Source organism: Narcine bancroftii, chromosome 3 (assembly GCF_036971445.1).
Source record: "Narcine bancroftii isolate sNarBan1 chromosome 3, sNarBan1.hap1, whole genome shotgun sequence".
Lineage (NCBI taxonomy): Eukaryota > Metazoa > Chordata > Chondrichthyes > Torpediniformes > Narcinidae > Narcine > Narcine bancroftii.
In genome coordinates, this window is record NC_091471.1 from 311,435,045 (window position 1) to 311,457,390 (window position 22,346).

The 22,346-nt window shown below is 39.3% G+C and overlaps 1 protein-coding gene across 1 annotated transcript in view; it reads left to right on the forward strand.

Annotated features, from left to right (window-relative positions):
• The first annotated feature begins 1,412 nt into the window (after positions 1-1,412).
• LOC138759061 (microtubule-actin cross-linking factor 1-like) overlaps positions 1,413-22,346 on the forward strand; it is a 34,978-nt gene continuing 14,044 nt past the window's right edge. The window contains exons 1-6 of the mRNA XM_069928922.1: positions 1,413-1,786; positions 12,182-12,391; positions 16,611-16,839; positions 17,072-17,388; positions 18,251-18,418; positions 21,096-21,219. Of these exons, the coding sequence (XP_069785023.1) occupies positions 1,589-1,786; positions 12,182-12,391; positions 16,611-16,839; positions 17,072-17,388; positions 18,251-18,418; positions 21,096-21,219 (1,246 nt within the window). The 5' untranslated portion in view covers positions 1,413-1,588. The remainder of the gene's footprint in view (positions 1,787-12,181; positions 12,392-16,610; positions 16,840-17,071; positions 17,389-18,250; positions 18,419-21,095; positions 21,220-22,346) is intronic.

Genomic DNA, 22,346 nt, shown 5'->3' on the forward strand with positions numbered 1-22,346 from the left:
TGCCATTGTGAAGAAAAGACATCGACACCTGTACTTCCTCAGGGATTTGCGGAGGTTTGGTACGACATCAGAAACCCTGGCAAATTTCTACGGAGGTGTGGTAGAAAGTGTGCTGATCGGCTCCATCCCAGTTGGGTATAGGCACATCAATACCTTTGACTGAAAAGCCCTCTGAAAGGAAGTGGACACAGCCCAAGACATCACAGGCAAAACCCTCCTCACCAACGAGAATATCTGGAACTCTGCCATCGGAAAGCAACAGCAATCTTCAAGAATCCACACCACCCAGCACACGCTCAGGAAAGAGGTAGCCACAAGACCCACACCATAAGTTTCAGGAACAGCTGCTACCATCAGACTCCTCAACAACAAACTCAGTCAGGGACTTATGTAAGGAGGGTACTTTTACACTTCATTGATGTTTTTCTCTCTGTATCGTACAGTCGGTTTGTTTAAATTTCTTTATTTGTTTACATCTCAACGTTGAGTCAGTTTTATATGGCATTGCCAAGAAGGTTAATTCTGCATGGCCCGCAGCAAAAACTATTTCAGGGATCGATGTGACGTCATGTATGAACTCTGACAAAAAATCTGAAATCCGAAATCGGAAATGTCAGATGTTTTACACGTCTGGACATGGCAAAAGAAACCTTTCCAATGCACTGTTGCCAAAAGTGACTTTAGTTAGGGAATCTTCTGGGGTTTGGAGCCTTCATAATGTGACAAAGACAAGGCCATTTCCTAACCCCTGTTGATCTAAGTAATGTGAATAAAACATCTGGGATCCTAGCTCCATGAAACAAGCCTTAGAGAAGTTGGGTCACTCTATGGTGCCATGTTCTCCCAGAGTAAATCATGTCTGATACCAAACTTTTTTTCCCCTCCCAGAGCAGTTTAATGATTTTGGGAGATGTAATGGTGTAAAATAAACATTCCATCATCTGGAATCCAATGAAGTGGTTCAACCACATCAGAAATGACCACAGCCAGAGTGAGTTGGGGAGGGGAGTGAATTTGTCCAATTTGCGAAAACATTCACCACGTGTCATTTTTCTTACAGACAGGCCAGATTGGGCTGTCTTATCACACCCCCTCATAGAGGAGGGTATCAATCACTTCCCCGATCTCCTTATAGCCCCCTGGCACCCGATCCAGGTGGGTGCAGACTACCTGGGAGGGAGGGGCAATGACAAGAGGAGTCCACCTGGCTGCCCCGACAACAATGGTTGGCGGGAGACCCTCAAATATAAACTGCCCCTTGAGTACATTCATTCCGAGAATGTGGGGGGGTTGGGGTCTCATTGTGACATCATAGCGAGAGAGTAAATATTGGGAGATTACCATGGTTTCACTTGTCTTTCTGTATTATTGTGTAACAATAAACCCATTGATGACATCACACAGCCAGCAAACCCAGTTGCTGAGACTGCAGTCGTGTTCATTGTGAGGGTTGAACGTGGTGCGAGCGCGTGGCACAGTCTTTGCCGAATACCAGGGCTTTTTGGCCAAGTGAGGCTCACGGTGGTGACGTATTTGAATTACTACATCACACGTCACTGGAAACACCTCGCGTGTGACTTGCAGGAGAATGGGCAATGCCTTGTGCTGTCTACGAGTGGCACGAGTGGCTGGGGAAGAGGAGCAGAGTAGGAGATCCCTCACTCCTCGGAAAAGAATGACGTGCAACTGCTGCAAGAAGATCAGAGGCAGGTGGTTTCATTCCCGAGTTGCTGCGGAGGAATCGTCAGACTTCAATGTCGACCGCAGGGAAGAAAACACGCAGCAGGTACTCTCGGTCACGTGTGAAACCTTCTATGAGGCAATGTCGAAATGAACATAAGTTGTACTGTGTGCACAAGGTTCATTACTCACGTAAACATCAGACACTCATCCTATAAGGAGAGTTTGGTGTTTCGCAGCTAATTATCTCCAATTCAGTGTTGGTAAATCAGTTATGCTTTGTCTTATCTTTTTCCAAAGCATCTACAGATTGGGTGCTTCATTTATTCTGAAACTTAAACAAGGTCATCAACAAGTGAATCCTACTTGGAATTTATACATTCCTACTTAATAAATGGGTCAAGATAGTCTTATTTTTGTAAATTAAAATGAAAAACATTCACTTTCCTTTCACAGCACAAAGGATCCCCAAGGTTTAAAGTGTAAATGATAAAACTGGAATTACTGGATATTTCAATAAGAACAGAAAAGGCTGGAAACTCCCAGCAAGTCAGGAGGTGACCAACCTGCTGACTATTTCCAACATTTTCTGTTGTTACATTTGAAGTATAATTATTTTTATTATTTCTTCTGGGAACAATTGGCTGTCAAAGGCAGGAATTAAATTCTCTTTATTGTTTTGGAGTAGGGAGAGTTTAGTGCTTTTTTTAGGAAGGAATATATGGGTTGGCACAACATCAAGGGCTGAAGGGCCTGTACTATGCTGCAGTGTTCTATGTTCTGTGTTTCTGCCATGGTGATTTAAGAGTAAATATTAACCAAGGACCCCCAGAAGAATGTACCCTTTCCTTTGGTTTCTGCCCTGGAAGAAAGACTGATGAAAGACTGGAGTCCTGGTTTTCTGGCTGAAATCAAAACAAGAGTGTTCTTCGTAAAGATGCACCAAGAATCTGTGGTTTGCCTTTCATCAAATTCAAGTCAGAAACCTCAGCCTTGAGTGTATAGGTGTAAAATCTGAATGTCTCTGGGGATTGACCCTGTGCCATGTGTTCAGTTGCAATGCCTTCAGCAACCCTTGAACCAATGTTCATTGGGCCAATCCTGAAAGGTGTTTTGCCTTGCTTTTTCCAGATACTTTTGTTTTGTTCACTGCCATGGTTCACATGATGAAGATAATGCTTTGCAGTGGATTTGAAAATAGTCATTAAGTTTTAACTGTGACTTTTACCTGCAAGATCACATGCTTGTTCTTGGTAAAATGTTTTTATTGAGTTTAACATATAAGCATACATACAGAAATCTGAAAACCACGTGACAATTCATTCCATTACGAGTAAGGACACGCGAAGAAAACAAAGTTAATGAAACTACATTCAGGATGACTTGTTAACCTCCAAAACAATTACACTCCAACTCCAATCATCCAAAATCAGATTCGCTGAAATCCTCATTTATCCAAAAGTTTACAAAAATTCAAATAAATGAAGATATCCAAAACAAATCAGGAATCTGCATTTATCTGAAATATTTTTCAGAGACAAACTAACCTCTCAGGTTGAAAAAAAAATTATTGCACGTGAAATTAGAACATCGATTGTTCTCGTTTCAGGTAACTCCCTCCCCTCTCTTTTTCTATTCCTTCTTTACCTTCCCCTATTGACTTTTCTCTCCAACTCTCCCATCAAACTGCACACCACTCACTCCCAGCAAGTGGTTGGAAGAATTCCTTGTCCTGCCGTCGTCCAGGAGAGCGGCCTCTCGGCAGCAGCCGGTTGGTCACAGCCCTTTCAGATAATCGGAGTTGTAATGTAATAAGAAATAATCTATATGGTGAACCCATTTATTGAAATAAATTGTACAAAACAAAAGAATAAAAAGAAAAAGAAAACAACTCGAAAAATTAAATCTAAAAAATACATCTAATCTAATGCCTCTCTCTAATCAAGGTTACCTTGCAGACAGAGTAAAATGAGGATTTTTGTTTAAGGTATTGGAAAAATTTAAATTTGGGCCACTCTTTATTGGTTGGGTGAAGGCCTTATATAAAAATCCATTGGCTAGAGTGGTGACAAATGGACAAGTATCTTCTTCCTTTATATTATCTAGATCAACTTGACAGGGTGTCCTTTGTCACCGGCTTTATTTGCTTTGGTTATTGAACCGTTAGCGCGAATGATTAGACAAGATAGTGATATTAAAGATATTAAGGCGAATGAGGAAGAGTATAAAATGAATTTATTTGCCGATGATGCTTTGATATATTTAACAAATCCTACGCAGTCGTTAGGAAGGTTACATGCAAGGTTGGAACAGTGTGGTGCATTATCAGGATATAAGGTTAATTGGGATAAGAGTGAAATGATGCCTTTGACAAGAATGGATTTTGCAAACTGCAGATATTGTTACATTTAAGCGGTTGGATAAAATTAAGTATTTTGGGATAAATGTAGATGATAATTATAATCATTTATATGAGTTGAATTATAGACTATTATAGCATAAAATTAAATTAGATTTAAATAGGTGGAAAGATTTACTGATAAATTTAATAGGGCGATGTGGCGGCGCAGTCTCCCATGGTGTATAACGCCACATGGCGGAGCAGCCATGGGAAGATGGCGCTGTCAAGGTTTTTTCCCTGCCTCAAGTCACCTGCCCAGCGCACGCCTGGGGCAGCGATTCTGATATCACAATGCACGAGGTGACTGAGCTTAGGCTGCCCTTAAGCGGGCGTGGGCTGAATTTGAATAAAAACGTCATTAATGGCTTTCAATGTGGTGGCTGAGTCTTTCTTGGTTGTGTCCATCACGACAGTGTTTTAAAATGAATGTTTTCCCCCGTATTCAGTATTTTTGTCAATCAATTACATGTGGGATTCCTAAAAGGTTTTAAGGATTTCCATGTGCTGGGAAGATCTTTATTATGAAAAGGTAAATTGGCAAGAGTATCTATACAAAAATTGACTTGGAGTTTTATAATTACCACATTTTCAGGATTATTATGAAGCGGCACAATTCAAGTTTATTAATAGAATGGTTGGATCACAACAATGTTTACGTTGGGCTAAAATCCAAATGGCTCAGCTTCATGAACAAAGAATGATACAGTTTATTTATAAATGGAATGCTCAACTTTTCCAAAATTATCCTTTACTGGTGTTAAAACATTTCATGGAAATATGGTATCGGACCAACGTTGCTATTGGTGCTGAGGGCAAAATTTTGGCTAAAACCCTTTGTATTAAAATAAGCTTTGTATAAAAATAAATCACGTATTCCTGAATATTTGGGAAAAGAAAGGTATTATCTTGGCCGAAGATTGTTATGAAGCTGGAAATTTTGTTTCATATCAATGATGGAATGAAAAATATGGATCAGGTCCATGCTTAGTTACCAACTTTGTTACTAGATAATTTTGGACACAGTTTGAGATTACCTCGAAGGAAGAGATTTGAATGTTCAATTATTGAAGGAGGGGAAAGGGGATTGATTACACAAATGTATGCTTTATTACAAAATAAGATGCCTAAGTTGGATATTTATAAAGTGAGAAGTAAAAGGAAGAAGGATCTGTCGGTTTTAATTTCTCAGGATGATTGGATGACATTATGTGAGGACAGTGTGACTAAGCCAGTAAACGTAAGATAAAGATTCGTTCATTATAATTTTATTCATCAACTTTACTTAACACCTGAGAAGTTGAAGAGGTATAGATTTATCTCTTTGGATATGTGTTTTCAATGTGGGGAATAGATAGGGTCTTTTTTACATTCAGTATGGTTAGGTGATCAGGTGAAACCCTTTCTGAATGGAATTATGGAATTTTTATTGGGACATATGAAGTAAAATGGAGTTTGGAAATGAAATTGGATACATTTCAAATTGCATTTATTCAGTTGGAATAGGCAGTAGCGAGAAAATGTAAAGCTATAACCTGGAAAGATTAAATTGAATTAAGTATTCAGAGATGGCACATGGACTTGCAATCATGTATTCTATTGGAAAAGATAACTTACAATTTACGCCATGCGTCTACCATTTTTGTTAATGTGCGGGTCCCTCTGTGAAATGTATGGGTCTAAATATGTCATGGTTGATTGGTGACATCAAACCCGACTATGATGGTTTGTTTCTTTAGTTTGAGGTTGTAGAGGATGGGAGGGAGCTAAGAGAGGGGGTGGGAGGGGGGTATATATGGGGGAAATTTTTGTATGTTAATATGATGTATTTTATTGTGGATTTTGAATTTGATTTTAAATAAAGTATACAAAAAGAAGGTTACTTTGTAGACCACATGCTAATAGTTCCTTTCATTGTTGTTCAATAACATCTGATCCTTTCCTGCTTCTAAACTGTATTTCTGTGAAATCTCCACACAGCGGCTTCTCTGTGTATTTCCGGCACTACCTGATCCAATGCACTAATTGATAAAGTGGTGTCTGCAACCTATCTTAAGGAAGGCTGAGACGACCACAGATCGCTAGTGATTGTTGTTTACTTTCAAGCAAAGTTGGCTCGGCCAAGGGTTCTTCTCAGATCTCTGAATGTGCAGTGTGACAAGAGTTTTAGAGGTAGCTTGGAATGAATTACTCGAGCAGCTTCCACACACACACATTTGAAAAGCCAGAATTTTAGCAGGATTATTGCATCCTGCTTTTTGCAAAGGAGCAACAAAGTATCCACATACAGCTTGCCTAGGAGAGCATGTGGCGTTAGCAGGCAGAGTTAGAACAGCTTTGCTCTCAGAGAGGGAGGGAGTGAGAGAGAAGGAGTCAGAGAAATCTGTTCCAGAGGGACAAGCTGCCAAACTTTGGAAGGCTGCCTGGTCAAAGGAGAAGACTGGTGGTCTGAAAGATGACCTGAAAGAAAAAGGATCATCCGGAGAACCCTGAAGGGGGCAAGTTCTGTCAGAAAGACTAATTAAGAAGAAATCAGTTGCAGATGCTCTGGAAATGGAATCTCTCTCTCTGAAAACCAGCAAGAGCCCTTCTGAGTGGTAACCATTTGTCTGTTAAACACCAAAGCTTGGTGAACTTTGTTAATGCTAATGTATGAGCACTGTTGCAAGAATTGCCTGCATCCAGTGAGATTGGACTGTGATCCAAAAAACTTTTCTAATCTTCAATACACATTACACTCACCTGCACTTAGTATTTGAGGGCGGATTAAGTGGGTTATGTAGGTTAAGTAATAAGTTAAAGTTCAATTCTGTTTTCATGTTCAAATAAAATTCCAAACTACTTTTGTTTAAATAACCCTGTGTTGTCGTGCATATCTATTGCTACTGGTTTTTGGGGTCATCTGGACTCCGTAACATTTTATGGGGGCTCATCCTTTAGGATTTGAACATTGCAGTTTCATGATTTATTAGTTGATTGGGATGTTTTTGCAGGCTATTTTTACAAGCTAACAGAAAGCTTGTGTCTGGAAAAACTGCAGCAATGGATGTTGATACATTTTTGTTACAACCATCACCTGCAGAACTGCAGAAGGTGAGAAAATAGGAACTGATGGCTATTTCTGAGGCATTGAAAATTGTTGAAGTTAAACATTGGATGAGAAAAGTACAAACGTAGAGGATTATAATAGTGAAATATTACATGTGAAGGAAAATTTGTTGAGGAAGACTCACAAAAGGACATTCCAGAATAATAGGCATTTTCAGAGAGCTCATGTGGACCAGATTAATAAACCTGTTCATAAGGTTAGGATGGAGCAGGATAGTAGGGCTGAAATAAAGTCTGGAGAAAATGTTCAGAAAAAAGATGAAGGAAAGGTAGGAAAGGACAGAACTTCTGTATTTATATGCCATTTGTGTAAGAAAGCTGGTCGTGTGACTGTCTAGTCTTGAAACAGAAAAGGTAAAAACAGGTTTAACCAGAACCATGTATACAGAAACAGTGGAATTTAAGGAGAGCAGAGGTGCATAACCTGATCAGTAGGTCATGGATGTTTTCAAGCCTTTTGTGTCCGAGGGCTTTGTCTCAATAAAGGAGGGAGAACCACAGGTTCCAGTTAACATTCTTAGAGATACTGAGGCTGCTCAGTCATTGTTGTTAGAAACCGTTTTAACTGTGGATCAAAGGACAGACACAGAGGAGACAACTTTGATTAAAGGTGTTGGAGATGAGGTAGGATCAATATTGCTTCACAAGGTTGTGCTAAATTCAGAATTAGTCAAAGGAACTGTTGTAGTAGGAGTTACCCATGCAAGGTGTCTCGTTTTTGCTGGGGAATGATTTGTCAGAGAATAAAGTTGGGTCAGTTTTAAGATTGACAAATTGGCCTAGTAAGGATGTGGTTAGAGAGGATGGTGAGATATATCCTGCATGTGCGGTAACTAGGTCTGTGACTAAGAAAATGATGACAGCTGAAGATGATCCAGTTGGGGGAGTCACGTGATAGAGTAGTGGCCGGTCAGGGAATTCCAGCCCTCTCCGGAAAAGTTAAAAAAAAAACGCACAAAACACAAAGGTACAAGATTAAAATTTAAAACAAAGTAAAAATAAAGGTGAGAAGAAAATGGCAGCGAAGAGAGAAAAGTCGAAAACAACGGGAAGAAGAGAAGAAGAAAGAACGTCGGAAGAAGAAGGTGAAGGCCTTACCTGTCCGAGGAGGCCCGCCGCGGAGAGAGAAGCCCGCTCCCTCAGGTCAGTGGAAGTCCCGGGCTCGGGACTACAAAAATGGCTCACAGAGCCGAGTAAAAGTGCGCAACCGCGCAAGAAAAAAAACACACTGACGGGAGGGGGAAACAGCTGCGGAGTCCATCTCCACAGCTGAGAGAGACACCTGCAGCACAGCAGCTGGTGCAGAACAGAGACAATAACGACAACAAGAAAGAAGAAGGTAAAAAGAAAAGAAGGAAACAACAGATAGTCAATCCAGAGGAAGAAGAAGAAGAAGAACAGAAAGAAGTGGAAGAAGAAGAGAAAGGCAAGACAATGGATGTATCTTTTTTCAAAGAATATATGGAATCAGTGAAAGAATGGCAATTACAAGAATTTAATGAGATAAAAAGAAGAATTAAGAATGCAGAAGAAAATTGAATAAAATAGAAATGGTCATATCAGAGATAGGAAAAAGAGTGGAGAATGTGGAAGAACGAGAAATAATCGTAGAAATGGAAGTAGAGGACAAAAGAGAAATTAGAAGAATCTAATAAAAAAGTTAAAGAGGCACATGAGCTGTAAGCTCAGAAGACAGATATAATGGAAAACTACATTAGAAGAAATAATATAAAGATTGTGGGCCTTAAGGAAGATGAAGAAGGCAAGAATATGAGAGAATTTATAAAAGATTGGATCCCCAGGGTCCTAGGAAGACCAGAATTACAGGAAGAAATGGAAATAGAGAGGGCACATAGAACATTAGCCCCGAAACCACAACCGCAGCAAAAACCAAGATCCATTTTAGTAAAATTTTTAAGATATACAACAAGAGAAAATATATTGGAGAAAGCAATGAAGAAAATAAGAGAAGACAAAAAGCCACTGGAATACAAAGGTCAAAAATTTTTTTTCTATCCAGACATAAGTTTTGATCTCCTGAAGAAGAGGAAGGAGTTCAATACAGCAAAAACGATCTTATGGAAAAAAGGATATAAATTTATGTTAAAGTACCCAGCGGTACTTAAAATAGTTATTCCAGGGCAACAAAACAGACTATTCTCGGATCCAGAGGAAGCACGAAAATTTGCAGAACAACTACAAAACAAGCAGAGAGATGAAGACATGTAATGAGAGTAAAAATGACCACGAACTATATGTATGTGTGTATATGGGTATATGTATGTATATATTATATATATATATAATATATATATATTTTATATATATATATATATATTAATATATATTTATTATATATATATATATATGTAGATGTGTATGTATGTGTGTGTATACATGAATGTAGATGTATTTAGAGGAAAATATATAGAGTATAGATAAGAATTAATAAGGGAATGAAAGGGAATAGAGGGAATAAGGAGGGAATTAAAAGAGTGACCTTTGTTACATATGAAAATTGAAATCTTTTCCGGTGGGGGGCTGGGTGGGGATGAGTTATGGTCACTGCAAAATCAGTTGACATTTGCGAGTGAATTCGCAAATCCAAATGGAGAGGGGAGATGTGTTTGCCCAACAAGAGATAAAGGGCAACTCAGGAGGGGGAGGGGAGAATGGGGTTAAAGAAGTTTTAAATAGGAGAATAAGGAAAATGTTTGATGTTTTAGAAATGTTGTCTTATAAAGTGTTCAAAACAAGAAAACAGAAATGGATAAGAAGGAAAGATGATGATGGAGAAACGGAAAGGGAAGATAAACAAAGTATGAAATGGCTACGTTGAACTATATGACTTTAAATATTAACGGAATACATAACCAAATCAAAAGGAAGAAACTGCTAAATTTACTGAAAAAAGAAAAAATTGATATAACATTTGTGCAAGAAACACATTTAACTGAATTGGAGCACAAGAAATTAAAGAGAGATTGGGTAGGTCATGTAACAGAAGCGTCGTACAATTCAAAAGCAAGAGGAGTAGCTATATTAATCAGTAAAAATGTACCAATTAAAATAGAAGAGGAAATAATAGATCCAGCAGGGAGATATGTAATGATAAAATGTCAGATATATTTGGAGTTTTGGAATCTACTCAAGGTATATTCACCTAACGAAGAAGATCAAAAGTTTATGCAAGATATTTTTTTGAAGATAGCAGATACGCAAGGGAACATATTAATAGGAGGGGATTTCAACCCTAATTTGGATTCAAATATGGATAAAACTGGGAAAAAAATTAACAGAAAGAACAAAGTAACCAAATTTATAATTAAATCGATGCAAGAAATGCAACTTTTGGATATATGGAGGAAACAACACCCAAAGGAAAAGGAATATTCATATTATTCGGGTAGACATAAAACATACTCAAGAATAGACCTATTTCTGTTATCAGCTCGTAAGCAAGATAGAGTAAGAAAAACAGAATATAAAGCTAGAATATTATCGGACCATTCACCCTTGATATTGACAACAGAGTTAGAGGACATCCCTCCAAGAATGTATAGATGGAAATTAAACTCCATGCTACTTAAAAGGCAGGATTTTAGAGAATTCATTGAAAGACAAATTAAAATGTACTTTGAAATAAATACGGAATCAGTGAAAGATAAGTTTATACTATGGGATGCAATGAAAGCGTTCATTAGAGGGCAAATAATAAGTTATGTAACCAAGATGAAGAAGGACTATAATCAGGAAACAGAGCAGTTGGAAAGTGAAATAGTAAATATAGAAAAAGAATTAGCAATGAAGGAAGATACAACTAAAAGAAGAGAATTGGCAGATCAAAAAATAAAATATGAAACACTACAAACATATAAGGTGGAGAAGAACATAATGAAGACAAAACAGAAATATTATGAACTAAGGGAAAAAACGCACAAAATCCTAGCATAGCAGCTTAAGACAGAACAAGCTAAGAAAATTGTATTGGCATCAAGGAAAAAAGTAAACAAATCACATATAATCCAACGGAGATCAATGAAAACTTTAGAGAATTCTATGAACAATTATACCAAACTAAAAACGAAGGGAAAGAAGGCAAAATAGATGAATTTTTAACTAAAATTGAACTACCAAAATCACAAATAGAGGAATAAAATAAATTAACAGAACCATTTGAAATAGTAGAAATACAAGAGATAATAAAAAAAAACTACCAAATAATAAAACACCAGGAGAGGATGAATTCCCAATAGAATTCTATAAAACATTTAAAGATTTATTAATTCCTCCCCTCCTGGAAGTAATCAACCAGATTGACAAAACACAAAGCTTACCAGATTCATGTAAAACAGCAATAATTACAGTAATACCAAAGCAAGGGAAAGATCCACTCGCACCAGCATCATATAGACCAATATCATTACTTAACACAGATTATAAGATAATAGCTAAACTAGTAGCAAACAGATTAGCAGATTATGTACCTAAAATGGTAAATCTAGACCAAACTGGATTTATTAAAAAAAGACGCACAACAGACAATATTTGTAAATTTATTAACTTAATTCATGCAGTAGAAGGGAGTAAAGCGCCAACAGTAGCAGTTGCTTTAGACGCAGAGAAGGCCTTTGAAATGAAAGGGGAGGGATTAGACGAAGGGGCCCGAGAAATGAAGGCAGTGTTAGGGAGACATGAGCAGGGAAATGATGAAGCGGAATTCCGTCGATGCCCGTGTGTGTGTATAGGAGGCTGGTCTTTAGTATTTTCCATCCTTTTCGTATTGATCGAAGACTGGGCAAGACCACGTGTTGCCCATGTGTATATTCCGATGAAATGGTGTGGAATGGCCCCTGTTTATAAACAGGCATCTTCCACTCAAGTGGTTTCACATCCTCCTCAATCCCAAGGGTTTGCAAATAGATGAGGGAATATGGAATTGCTGCCAGGAAAGTACAACACGTCTTCAAACTAACAGGATTTTGCAATTTGTAGGAAACAACAGAAGGTCACCTACAAAAACATAAGAAGACAGTAGGTGATCTTCTGAAATGGTTGGCAGTCGAGGGTCACTATGGAGTTCATATCACCGAAGACGAATTCTACGCATTAGGTGATGGTTTCCAGATGGAGGAAGAGGACGATGCGATGGGGTCATTTGCTGAGATGGGCGAAAGACTGAATGACCACCAGCAAGGCCTGAAGGTATGAACACTTCCAGGTGTTTTGGATAAGTGTATATTCGAACAATTGTAAAAATATTTTGGATTGGACTTTTCATCAGAACCTCTGATCAGTACAGATTTGATGAAAGGCGACTGACTAAATTTCACTTAAATAATGACTAACACAATTTCCAAATGAGGTTGAATTGAATTTTGACGATCTTCTCCCAATCCTATTCAAAGATCTAGCAGATCCTCTTTCTAACTCAGTCCTACTTTCTGTTCTTTGCTCTGGCCCAGTCACGCAAGTGATGAGAGATGACGGGAATATGATTAACTTACTTGTGAAGGGGCAGTGATTGACGATGGTCACAGAGACCCTTCACTAACAATCTCACCATGGCAGCTTCTTAACAAAAACTCTTCACCTCAGTAATGCTGTATTCACATATAATGTGGATATTGATGTTGTAAAGGGAAGAACCTCCTCCCCTATTTTGATAACTCCAGCACCCACTCATGTGATTAACTCTTTATAACCCATTGAATGGGCCATGCAAGCTATTCACAACCAAAAAGGGTTGAGGAAGCATACACCACCGGAATGAATTCTGGCGTAGCAACGTCACTGTTCGTCCACTCAACCAGGCCAGATCCTTGTGCAGATCTAGGGATTGGTTTGGAAAAGAGAGTGAGTAAGGCTACACCCCCTCACTACCACAATTTTCCTGTTGTTGAAGCAACTGTTGGTGACAGCAGGAGCAGAAAGATCCATCCCATGTTTCTCCAGGGGCTCCCTCAATTCTGATGTGTGGTAGCACCATTGTGCTAAATGGGATAGATTCAGAATAAATTGACAGCTGGAATCACAGTAGCCAAAAGGTACAATGGGCCTTTAACATTTGCAGCAGGAAAGTGTTACTTACCATCGTTAGTTCTCCCATTACAACCAAGACAAGTCATCACCATGGTTTAATGGGGAATTCAGATGCACATGAGGTGCCAGACTGATAATCTTACAACATTGGACAGTGGGCAGGCAATGCAGAAAAAAAAATAACATTCCAAAGACAGAATTAACCGCTGATGAAATTTGAGCTCTGTCGTCATTCCAGCTGGATCATGAACAGTAAACAGGAAAAGAGGGACCAAGGGTCACCTCATTCTCAGTGGAGGTAGGCCTCAGCTTCTGAATAACAAAGTTGGGGTTAAGACACTTTCTAGCATGTTCCATCAGGTTCTTCCGACACCATCACAGAAATCACTTTCACCCCATTTATTTTACTTTGGAACACCAAGTGCAAATAGGACTAGACTGAAGAAGTTCAGTCCAGATTTTTTTGCACCTCTTGTCACAGTTGATGCACTGACATCTTTCTGACAAAGTGGCAAATTCTTCTGGTATCTGGTCCATCTACCAAAAGCAGACACAGCCATACTTTAATAATCAGCTGCCCGATGGAAAGTGTGGCCCACACACTGTGACATAAAGTGGCATTGTTCACCAATAACCTGCATAATGGTACTTCATTTGGGTGTTGTCACATGACTCCAGGTCTCCTTCTCACTGTGGTCCTAACATGGACCAGCCATTTTGAGTACTGTAATAACCAAAGCAGATCAGAGGCTACCTGTCAAGCAGTAGGTGGCGAACCTTTGCTCCGCACTTGCCTGGATGAGCACAATTCCCAAAGGGCCCAAGGACCTCAACAGCAGAGCAAAGCAGTTGGCTTGATTGGCCCTCCATTCATTCTCTCCACTGAGGTGGTCCTGTATCCTATCAACGGAGTGAACGACATCTACTCGACTCCAAGAATATGTCCAAAGAGGTGCCACCTGACATGGACAGGGACGTGCGGTAGGTCTGTAGGAACATTACTACCTGCTGATTCCCCTTTACACTCCTATCCCTTCTCAGGGGCTAAATTCAGAACTCCCAACCTTACAACTTTGTAGAAAGACCTTGACAAGTAGCATGACAGCTATTCAAGAAGGTGGTCCATGATGATATTGCCGGCAGTGAGGCAGAACTAATCAGTTTGGGCCCTGGCAGGGACACCTGCATCTTGAAGTACTAATGTGAAAATGATAATAACCCAGAATGTTTTCACTAAAATGGGGATAGATTTTCATGTTTGTCATTCCTTAATATGCAGTGCTCAAGTCAGATTTTCATCGTTAAAAAAGAGCAAAGATCTTTAAACATTTACCAATTGGTGTTATCTTCTTTTCGTAAAGCATTGCTTAACATATATGCAAATTATTGCCCTGTGTGTGCTTGACAGCCTGGTTTGTTTTGGAATAAGGCGACTTGAATAAAGTCTTGTCAAGTCCAAAGGATGTTGAACAAAATGGTAAAGATAAATACAATAAAGTCACCGTTATGTCTCTGTGTGGGAGGCTTCTTAAATAACTTAGAGATGCAAGATTCAAATAGCAGAAGAGATTTTACTTATTGATGCCTTCCACCATGCCAGGAAATGTTCATACTCACATAGACATGCACCCCACATTGGTGCACGACATTTACGACAGTGAGATGGGTGTGTTATCTCGTCAGGATCATGTGAACTCTTTTGTAACTTCCTAGGAATACACCCTTCTCACTGTGGTAACCGTCGTGCACTACTGGGGGGCACCTATACATGAGTATGAGTGTGAACAGTTTCCTGAGATGGTGGAAGGCATCAGTAAGTAAACTCCCTTCTGTTATTTGAATCTTGCATCTTTAAGTTATTTAAGAATCCTCCCAGGTAACACGGAGACAGAACATGTTGGCAGTGGTCGGTAAAGAGAACAAGAATAAAACTATAAAATTGATTGGAAGTGACTGAAATCTGAAGGGGAAGAAGAGAAAAAGTACACCTGGAAATGAATGGCTGGTGCAACAGCAGTTCACCCAGTGATGGACGGGAGGCTGAAGACATTGTTGAATCGTTCAAAACGTTTCAGCAGATGTACAATTTAGTAGTGAAAAGCTATTTTAAAATTGCAACAGCGAGGAGAAGGTTAGTTCTATACATGTCTGGACAGGGGAGCCAGGCCGTGACTTATTTAAAAGCTGAGAGCTTACGGGGTGGAGAAAAATGATCCAGAGCAGATATTTGCAAAGGTTGTTTCTCACCTTGAACTCAGCTCTAATCCTAGACTTGAATGCTATGAATTTCAAGGTTTTGTGTAAGAGACTGATGAGACTGTTACTAACTTCCTTACTACACCAAAAATTAATGCTGCAAAATGCAGATGGAAGGATATAGAGGAAAGATTAGCTGATCCACTAATATGCCCATCCTGAATGCAAAAGTCTCTTATAGGGAAGGATAGCTTGAAACTGGCCAAAGATATAGAAACAGGCAGAGTCTTCGAATCCACGAGGACACAAATGAAATCCCTATCAATGCAGACCTACCCACAGCAAAGAGAAGGAAGGGTTGATGCTATAAAAAATACAATCAGAAAAGTGCCACCCCCAGGACCTGTAGGAAGGGCAGCAGACAACACCCCTCCGTGACCAAAATGATTGTCCCGCATATGGTTCTGAATGTGGAGCCTACGGCATAGCAAACCACTGGGCGAAGATGTGCAAGTCTGGGGTGAAGGAAACAGTGATACCAGTGAAGAAAAAAAGACAAGAAGATCCACCATCTCTTGAAACTGTTCACACACTCATATACATAGACACCCACCCCACAGTGGTGCACGACAGTTACTACAGTCAGAAGGGTGTATTCTTACACAGTTACAAACTAGTTCACATTCTCCTGACTAGATCACAGTCAACTCTAGTTAGATTTCACGTGTTCTCTTTTACATCATGAAACAATATTAAATCCCTGAATAGAAAGATAAGGATGAGATCATTCAAATGACAAAAGTTTAATGTGCTTAAGTTTAAAGTAAGTCTGTTTGATGGGGAAGGGACTGTGTACAAATACTGAAGGAGAGGATTTATTTTCTTGTCAGTCAAATTAAATATGGAATATATTCTATTCCATCTCAGCAGGATTCATCCTTTGACACAAGCAAAGAATTGTAGATCAAGGTAGTTGATTAAACCTCCGAAAGGATAAAACCGTTTAGGTTTCTAGACTTGAAATACGTTTCCTGTGTGTATTTAAGGGTGTTTTGGTACCCTGATTTTTAATAAATTGGGAAACCTGAATATTTTATTTCAATTGCAAATGCAATAAATAGAAATCTTACCTCCCCCAACACAACTTGGAGCAATAAAAATGAACCTAGGATTGTTTCTTTTCTAGGAACATCGCCAAAAGTTGTCCCGGAAAGAGCAAGAGTTGGTTTTGGCCACAGAGGCAGCTCAGACTTTCCTGGAACAAAATGTCCAGGACCCTTTGCGAGACGAGGAAGTTGCACTGCAGGAGAACTTGAATGTCTTGATGGAGGAGTACGAATCCGCTTTATCAAGTGCAGATTCTCAATTAAATGTGATTGAGGATCTGCATCTAGAATTGCAGAAGTTCCGAAAAGGTGAGGGAAAGTATTCATTTATTTTCCAGATTACTATAAAATACTATTTACTGAGAGTTGAAAAGAATTCTAAGTAAGACAACAGAAAGCTACATGTGGTTTGGAATAACCCCAACTTGTAATTATTACAGGATCCTGTCAATGTGTCAAAGTCTAGATAATCTGGTATTTTTTGACCATTCTGAATGCTTTAAAACATTTAAATATTTGACCATTATATTCCTTTAAACAGATCACGATGAATTTGAAACATTCATGATTCATTTGGAGAAGGAACTAACAAAGATTAAAGCTGGGGAATTTGACTCCACGTCATTGACATTCAAACTTAAGAAGCAGCAATTCCTCTTCAAAGATCTTCAATTTCACAAAGGGGATCTAAGACACCTCAGACGATCTTGGAAAAGTGTCTTTGATGCTGCCTTTCACTTTGAAATCAGGAATGCAATTGAAAGCTACAAGATCCAAATTGATCCTGATGCCATAAGCCAACATGTGGAGGAGACGGTTGAGAGCGCCGATGCTCGCTTCAACACACTTCGATCAGAAGTATGACATATCTTCATTTTTTTTTAGATTAATAGCATTTAAACTCCAATTTTACTTAAGATCAGTAACTTGAGAGCATTTTGATAGACTGAGCAACTTGTGTAAGTTTTAGTCTTAGAAGGGTGGCTCTGGAAAAGGTTTGCGGCTGTTATTAATAATACCCATGAAGAACAGGAACAATGATCAAATCTTTCCAGTATTGTGGAGCTCTCTTGGTGGCCGAACTCACTCAAGTTGGACGGAGACCATTGCAGAAAATAAGTCGTGATCTCATTTCCTTTTAATAAAATCAAATGTCGAACAGATCATAACTGGTGAAGATTTTCCAGACTGGCCTCCCACGTGTATTTGTCACTGAACAAGCTGTAATGTGTCCAATCCACAAAGGTCACATCGCTGGTTCAATATTCCTAAACTCAACGGTGAGGCTTGAATGGCATAACAGAAATGCAGCGTGTTCGGCTGGAACAAGCCCAGCCCCAAAAAAATTTCTGTCTAATCTTCACTGACACACTAAATTTGTGAAGGTTTTCAATGCTTCTGATATATTCCTGACAATCAGTTTATTTTGAAAGCAAACTCAAAATATTAATTAAAAGAATTATTGACATAATAAGAAAATGGAACAGTACGGCAGGGTAACAGGCATTTCACCTTTGGTGAGAAGTGAACATTGCCTTTTTGTCTGTGACCCTCAAAAAACTTGATGCAGGGAACAAAAAAATGATAGTTGGCATAAGTAATGGACCAGTAATGTATCGCTTGACCCATTTTGGATCGATTGGACACTCGATATTTGATAGCATCACAAAATCGTACATTTTAAAAATCCACATACTCATTCATTTCTTTCACTCTATAGTGCATTGGACTTGGATCCCGTCTTGGCAAAAAGTTGTTTGAACAATGGCAAGAGAAGGCAGATGAGCTGCGTTTGTGGCTAGAGAGAATTGAAACAGAAAGACGAATGGTTCAGCTGGAGGCCATCTCTAATCCAGAAATCTTGCAGCAAGAACTTGAAAATATCATGGTAAATTAAAGTTGTTATTTCATAAATCACTGTGTAATGTTGCTTATTCTAATTTACGAGTAGAATAATGAATGCTTTGAAATAATGTTAATGTGCACATCCAATAACAGTGGTGAAGGCCACATGGGAGGTTGTAAGTTTGGCACCTGAAATAGGAAGTTGAGCTCCATTCATTCCACCTTGATCAGGTTTTAATGGGAGCCTGATGAAGATCCAACAGCCAATTTGCTTCCAGATGGTGGGGGCAAGATTGGAAACTGTAACAAAGAAGCCAAACAGTTCTGCTCTCATTGTGTGTCTATTTTCAGTATGGGTTTCCTCAGACCTTATCCATGTTTAATGGGGGCCTGGTGACTAAGGGAATGGTGGCAGAATTTTGGACGACCTCCAAGATTATAACAGCAGAGCAAAAAATCTCAGCAAATCATTAATGGAATCATCAGGTGCAGAGACGATAACTCCATAGATGGGGGTTTCAGGAACAGGTGAAGGGAGGTGGGAGGCAAGTGGTGACTTGGAGCACATTTGGAGGTAAGATTTGTTTGCAAAGTGGCAGAGATTGATTTATTTCAAAGAAGTATTCGAACCATAGAACCTTACAATATTACAGAACAGAAACAGGCCCCTTTGGCCCTTCTTGTCTGTTCCGAACCCTTTTTCTGCCGAGGCCCTCTGACACACCCAGTCCATAGCCCTCCATACCTCTCCCATCCATGTACCAGTCCAAATTCTTTTCAAATTAAAAATTGAGCCCACAGTTACCACTTCAACGGACATCTTGTTCCACTCTCCCACCTCTTCACTCTGTGTGAAGACGTTCTCCCTCACCTTCCCCCTACATTTATCCCCTTCACCCTTATCCTATGTCCTCTGGTTTGTATTTCACCTGCTCTCAGTGGAACAAGCCTACCTATATTTACTCTGTCCTCCATATCGTTTTAAATATCTCTCTCAAATCTTCCCTCATTCTACACTCCAGGGAATAAAATCATAACCTGTTTAACCTTTTCCTACAACTCTACTCCTGAAGTCCAGGCTACATCCAAGTCAATCTCTGCACAATTGCCATCCTTCCTGCAGTTAGGTGATCAAAACTGCACACAATAATCCAAATTGGGTCTCACCAATGTCAATTATACTTTATACTTTGATTTATCAAGGTCAATGTGCAAAAAGTTCTCTTTTCAACCCTATCCACATGTGACACCATTTTCAGAGAATGAGGTATCTGTATTCCCAGATCCCTCTGTTCTATCGTACTCCTCACTGCCCTACTGGTTACCATGTATGTCCTTTCTTGGCTTGTCCTTCAAAATGCAACACCTCACACTCATCTGCATTAAATTCTATCTTCCATTTTTCAGCCCATGTTTCCAACAGGTCCAGATCCCTCTGCAAGCTTTGAAAATCTTCTTTGCTGTCCACAACACCTCCTATCCTAGTGTCACCTGCAAACTTGCTGATCCAATTTGCCGCATTATCAACCAGATAGCCTTGCTATCTTCATTGAGGATAACTTCACTGAGGTTTTTTCTTGCATTTTCTATACTCTTCAAGCACCTCATTTGCTCTGTGATGTCTATACCTGCTGCACACCTCTCTACTTCCAAATGATTCCTAAGCCTGTTAATCTTGACAGGAACATGCAAAGTCTGTACTTTCCAAATTTCACCTTTGTAGGTCTTCCACTGACCCCGCACATACTTTTCCAGGTCAACACCTTCTCAATCCTTTCTCATTTCCTCAAAATTGGCCTTTCTGCAATTTAGAACCTCAACCCGAGTCCCAGACCTATCCTTCTCCATCATTAACTAAACTAATGGCATCATGTTGACTGGAGTTGATGTTTGAGGAATTGGAATTTGAATCAGAAAGACAAATCACTAGTTCCAGTTTTGCTTTTCTGAAGTGGAGGGCTTTTCTGCTCATGCAGTCAGAGAAAAGTCGGACCATTTATTGCAGTAAATGGCCTGGGATTGATGGTCATGGAGAAAAGCTGTGGTCCATTAAGTGCTCGTGGGAATAGCAGTTGCAAACGGGTCAGATTGCTGAGGGAGAACACATATTTACTTTTGAAGGATGATGGATTGAGGAGAGGGGTCATCCGGAGTAAAAGTAGACGGACGGGCCGAAAAACGATAATGCAGAATAACCCTCTGCAGCCAAATCTATGTCCATTAGTGGTGAAAAGCCAAATGAGTTCTTCAGCATTATTTTATCAATGCTGATGTAAATCTAAGCATCAGAACATTTTTAAATATTTTCTTGTGACCTTGATGGTTTGCAAGGGGACTTCAGGGCCGGTCAAGAGATGTAGACAAGATAAAGATGATGAGCTCAACAGCATCAGAAAATGCTCAAACATCAGGCGTATTAAATACCTCGAAGTATTAATGAGTAATGAGTAATGATCAATAGAAAGTTTGATCTGGTTGTTTGAGAAAATTCCAATATCCTGTGGTTATTGGGTCCTTGAAAATGTTTGCCTCCTCACCCCAAAGCAGGCCAGAGAGTTGTTGGTATTTATGATAATTTATAGAATCGTCTTCACAGGCTGTTTATCTCCTTGACCCAAAGACAATATCGAAATTAACCAAAGTATCGGCAAATCTAAGATATACAGAAAGAAATATTAATTTTATTGTGAATGAGTCATTGTGTCATTTTGAAATCACAGGTCCTTCAGGGAGAAATTTCTGAACATGAAGATGGTGTCGAAAAGTTACAGGAGGCAGCAAAGTGCCTGCTGTCCTTGAGCATTGACGTTGTTCCAAATGTACTCCAGCTTCGAAAGACCACAGGTACCATTTCAACATTTGCTCCTTAGATCAAAAAATGGTTCTCTAAACAAATACAAGTGATGCTTCCAGCTGGAAAATTAGACATTTTCAAAATGTGCAAATTACCAGTGGGGACCCACCAACCTCTTTGAACTATTCTAAAATATTTCTTGCAATTGATTGGATTTCAAATGTTGAATCATCTTTACCTAGCACGTCATAAATAGGCTATCATTTCATAAACAGCTCTGAAAATGACCATTAACTAAAGAACTGTGCACACTTCAATAAATGTTTGAATAAAATGCAGTATTTAAGAAAGTTCAATAGAACTTTCTCCAGTGAATTGTGGTCAGTGATTCAGACTCGTAGGCCAGAATCACAATAGTATTGCAAAATGTGTGTTTATTGAATGAAATTTCTGCTCGAGTGGTGCATCTTAGAAGTGTTGGGTCTTATAAAATTGTTGCATTGAAGGTACTGAATTAAGAACCATACTTGGAGCATTGGTAATGAAAATGGCGGCAAATGGGAATTCTTGCAGTGAATTCGTTGAAAGTGATGCTCTGCGATTATTTAATAAAGCAGCCAGGCTCCAGTCATGCATACTTGTCCGTGGCTCATCAATTGAAGAGGAGATTGAATGATTGGAAACCAGACAACTTCCAATCATAGAAACAAGACTGGAAATAGGAAACAAATGTTAAAATATGCCAGCAAGGCAGTGAAGTCACGAGCTCCATCGAAATGTTAATGTTGCTTTTCTTTTTTCCAGATGCTCTATCAGCTCATTTATTTTTATACATTTTTGTTTTCTTTCCTAAATCTCAGAAATTCTATATTTTCTGAAGAGTGTGTTTGACTTGTTGATCAGTTATTAATAGAAATAGAGGGTATGTAGAAATGGTAGAAGGTTAAGCAGCGGCCATTTACCAAGTAGGAACATCTGGCAAACATGCAGCCAAGGAAGTGTTTAGGGCTGTGATGGCTCAAAGACCCCCAATGAGAGGGGATTTCTCGTGCTGTGCTGGGAGGGCACTGAAGATCCATGCATCTGAGCACCCGAAGGGCGGGATACAGTTCTGGTGAGAACAGTTGCAGCTGCTCTCAGAGTCTTCTCTATTCAGCTTTGATTGTTGTTCCTGCTC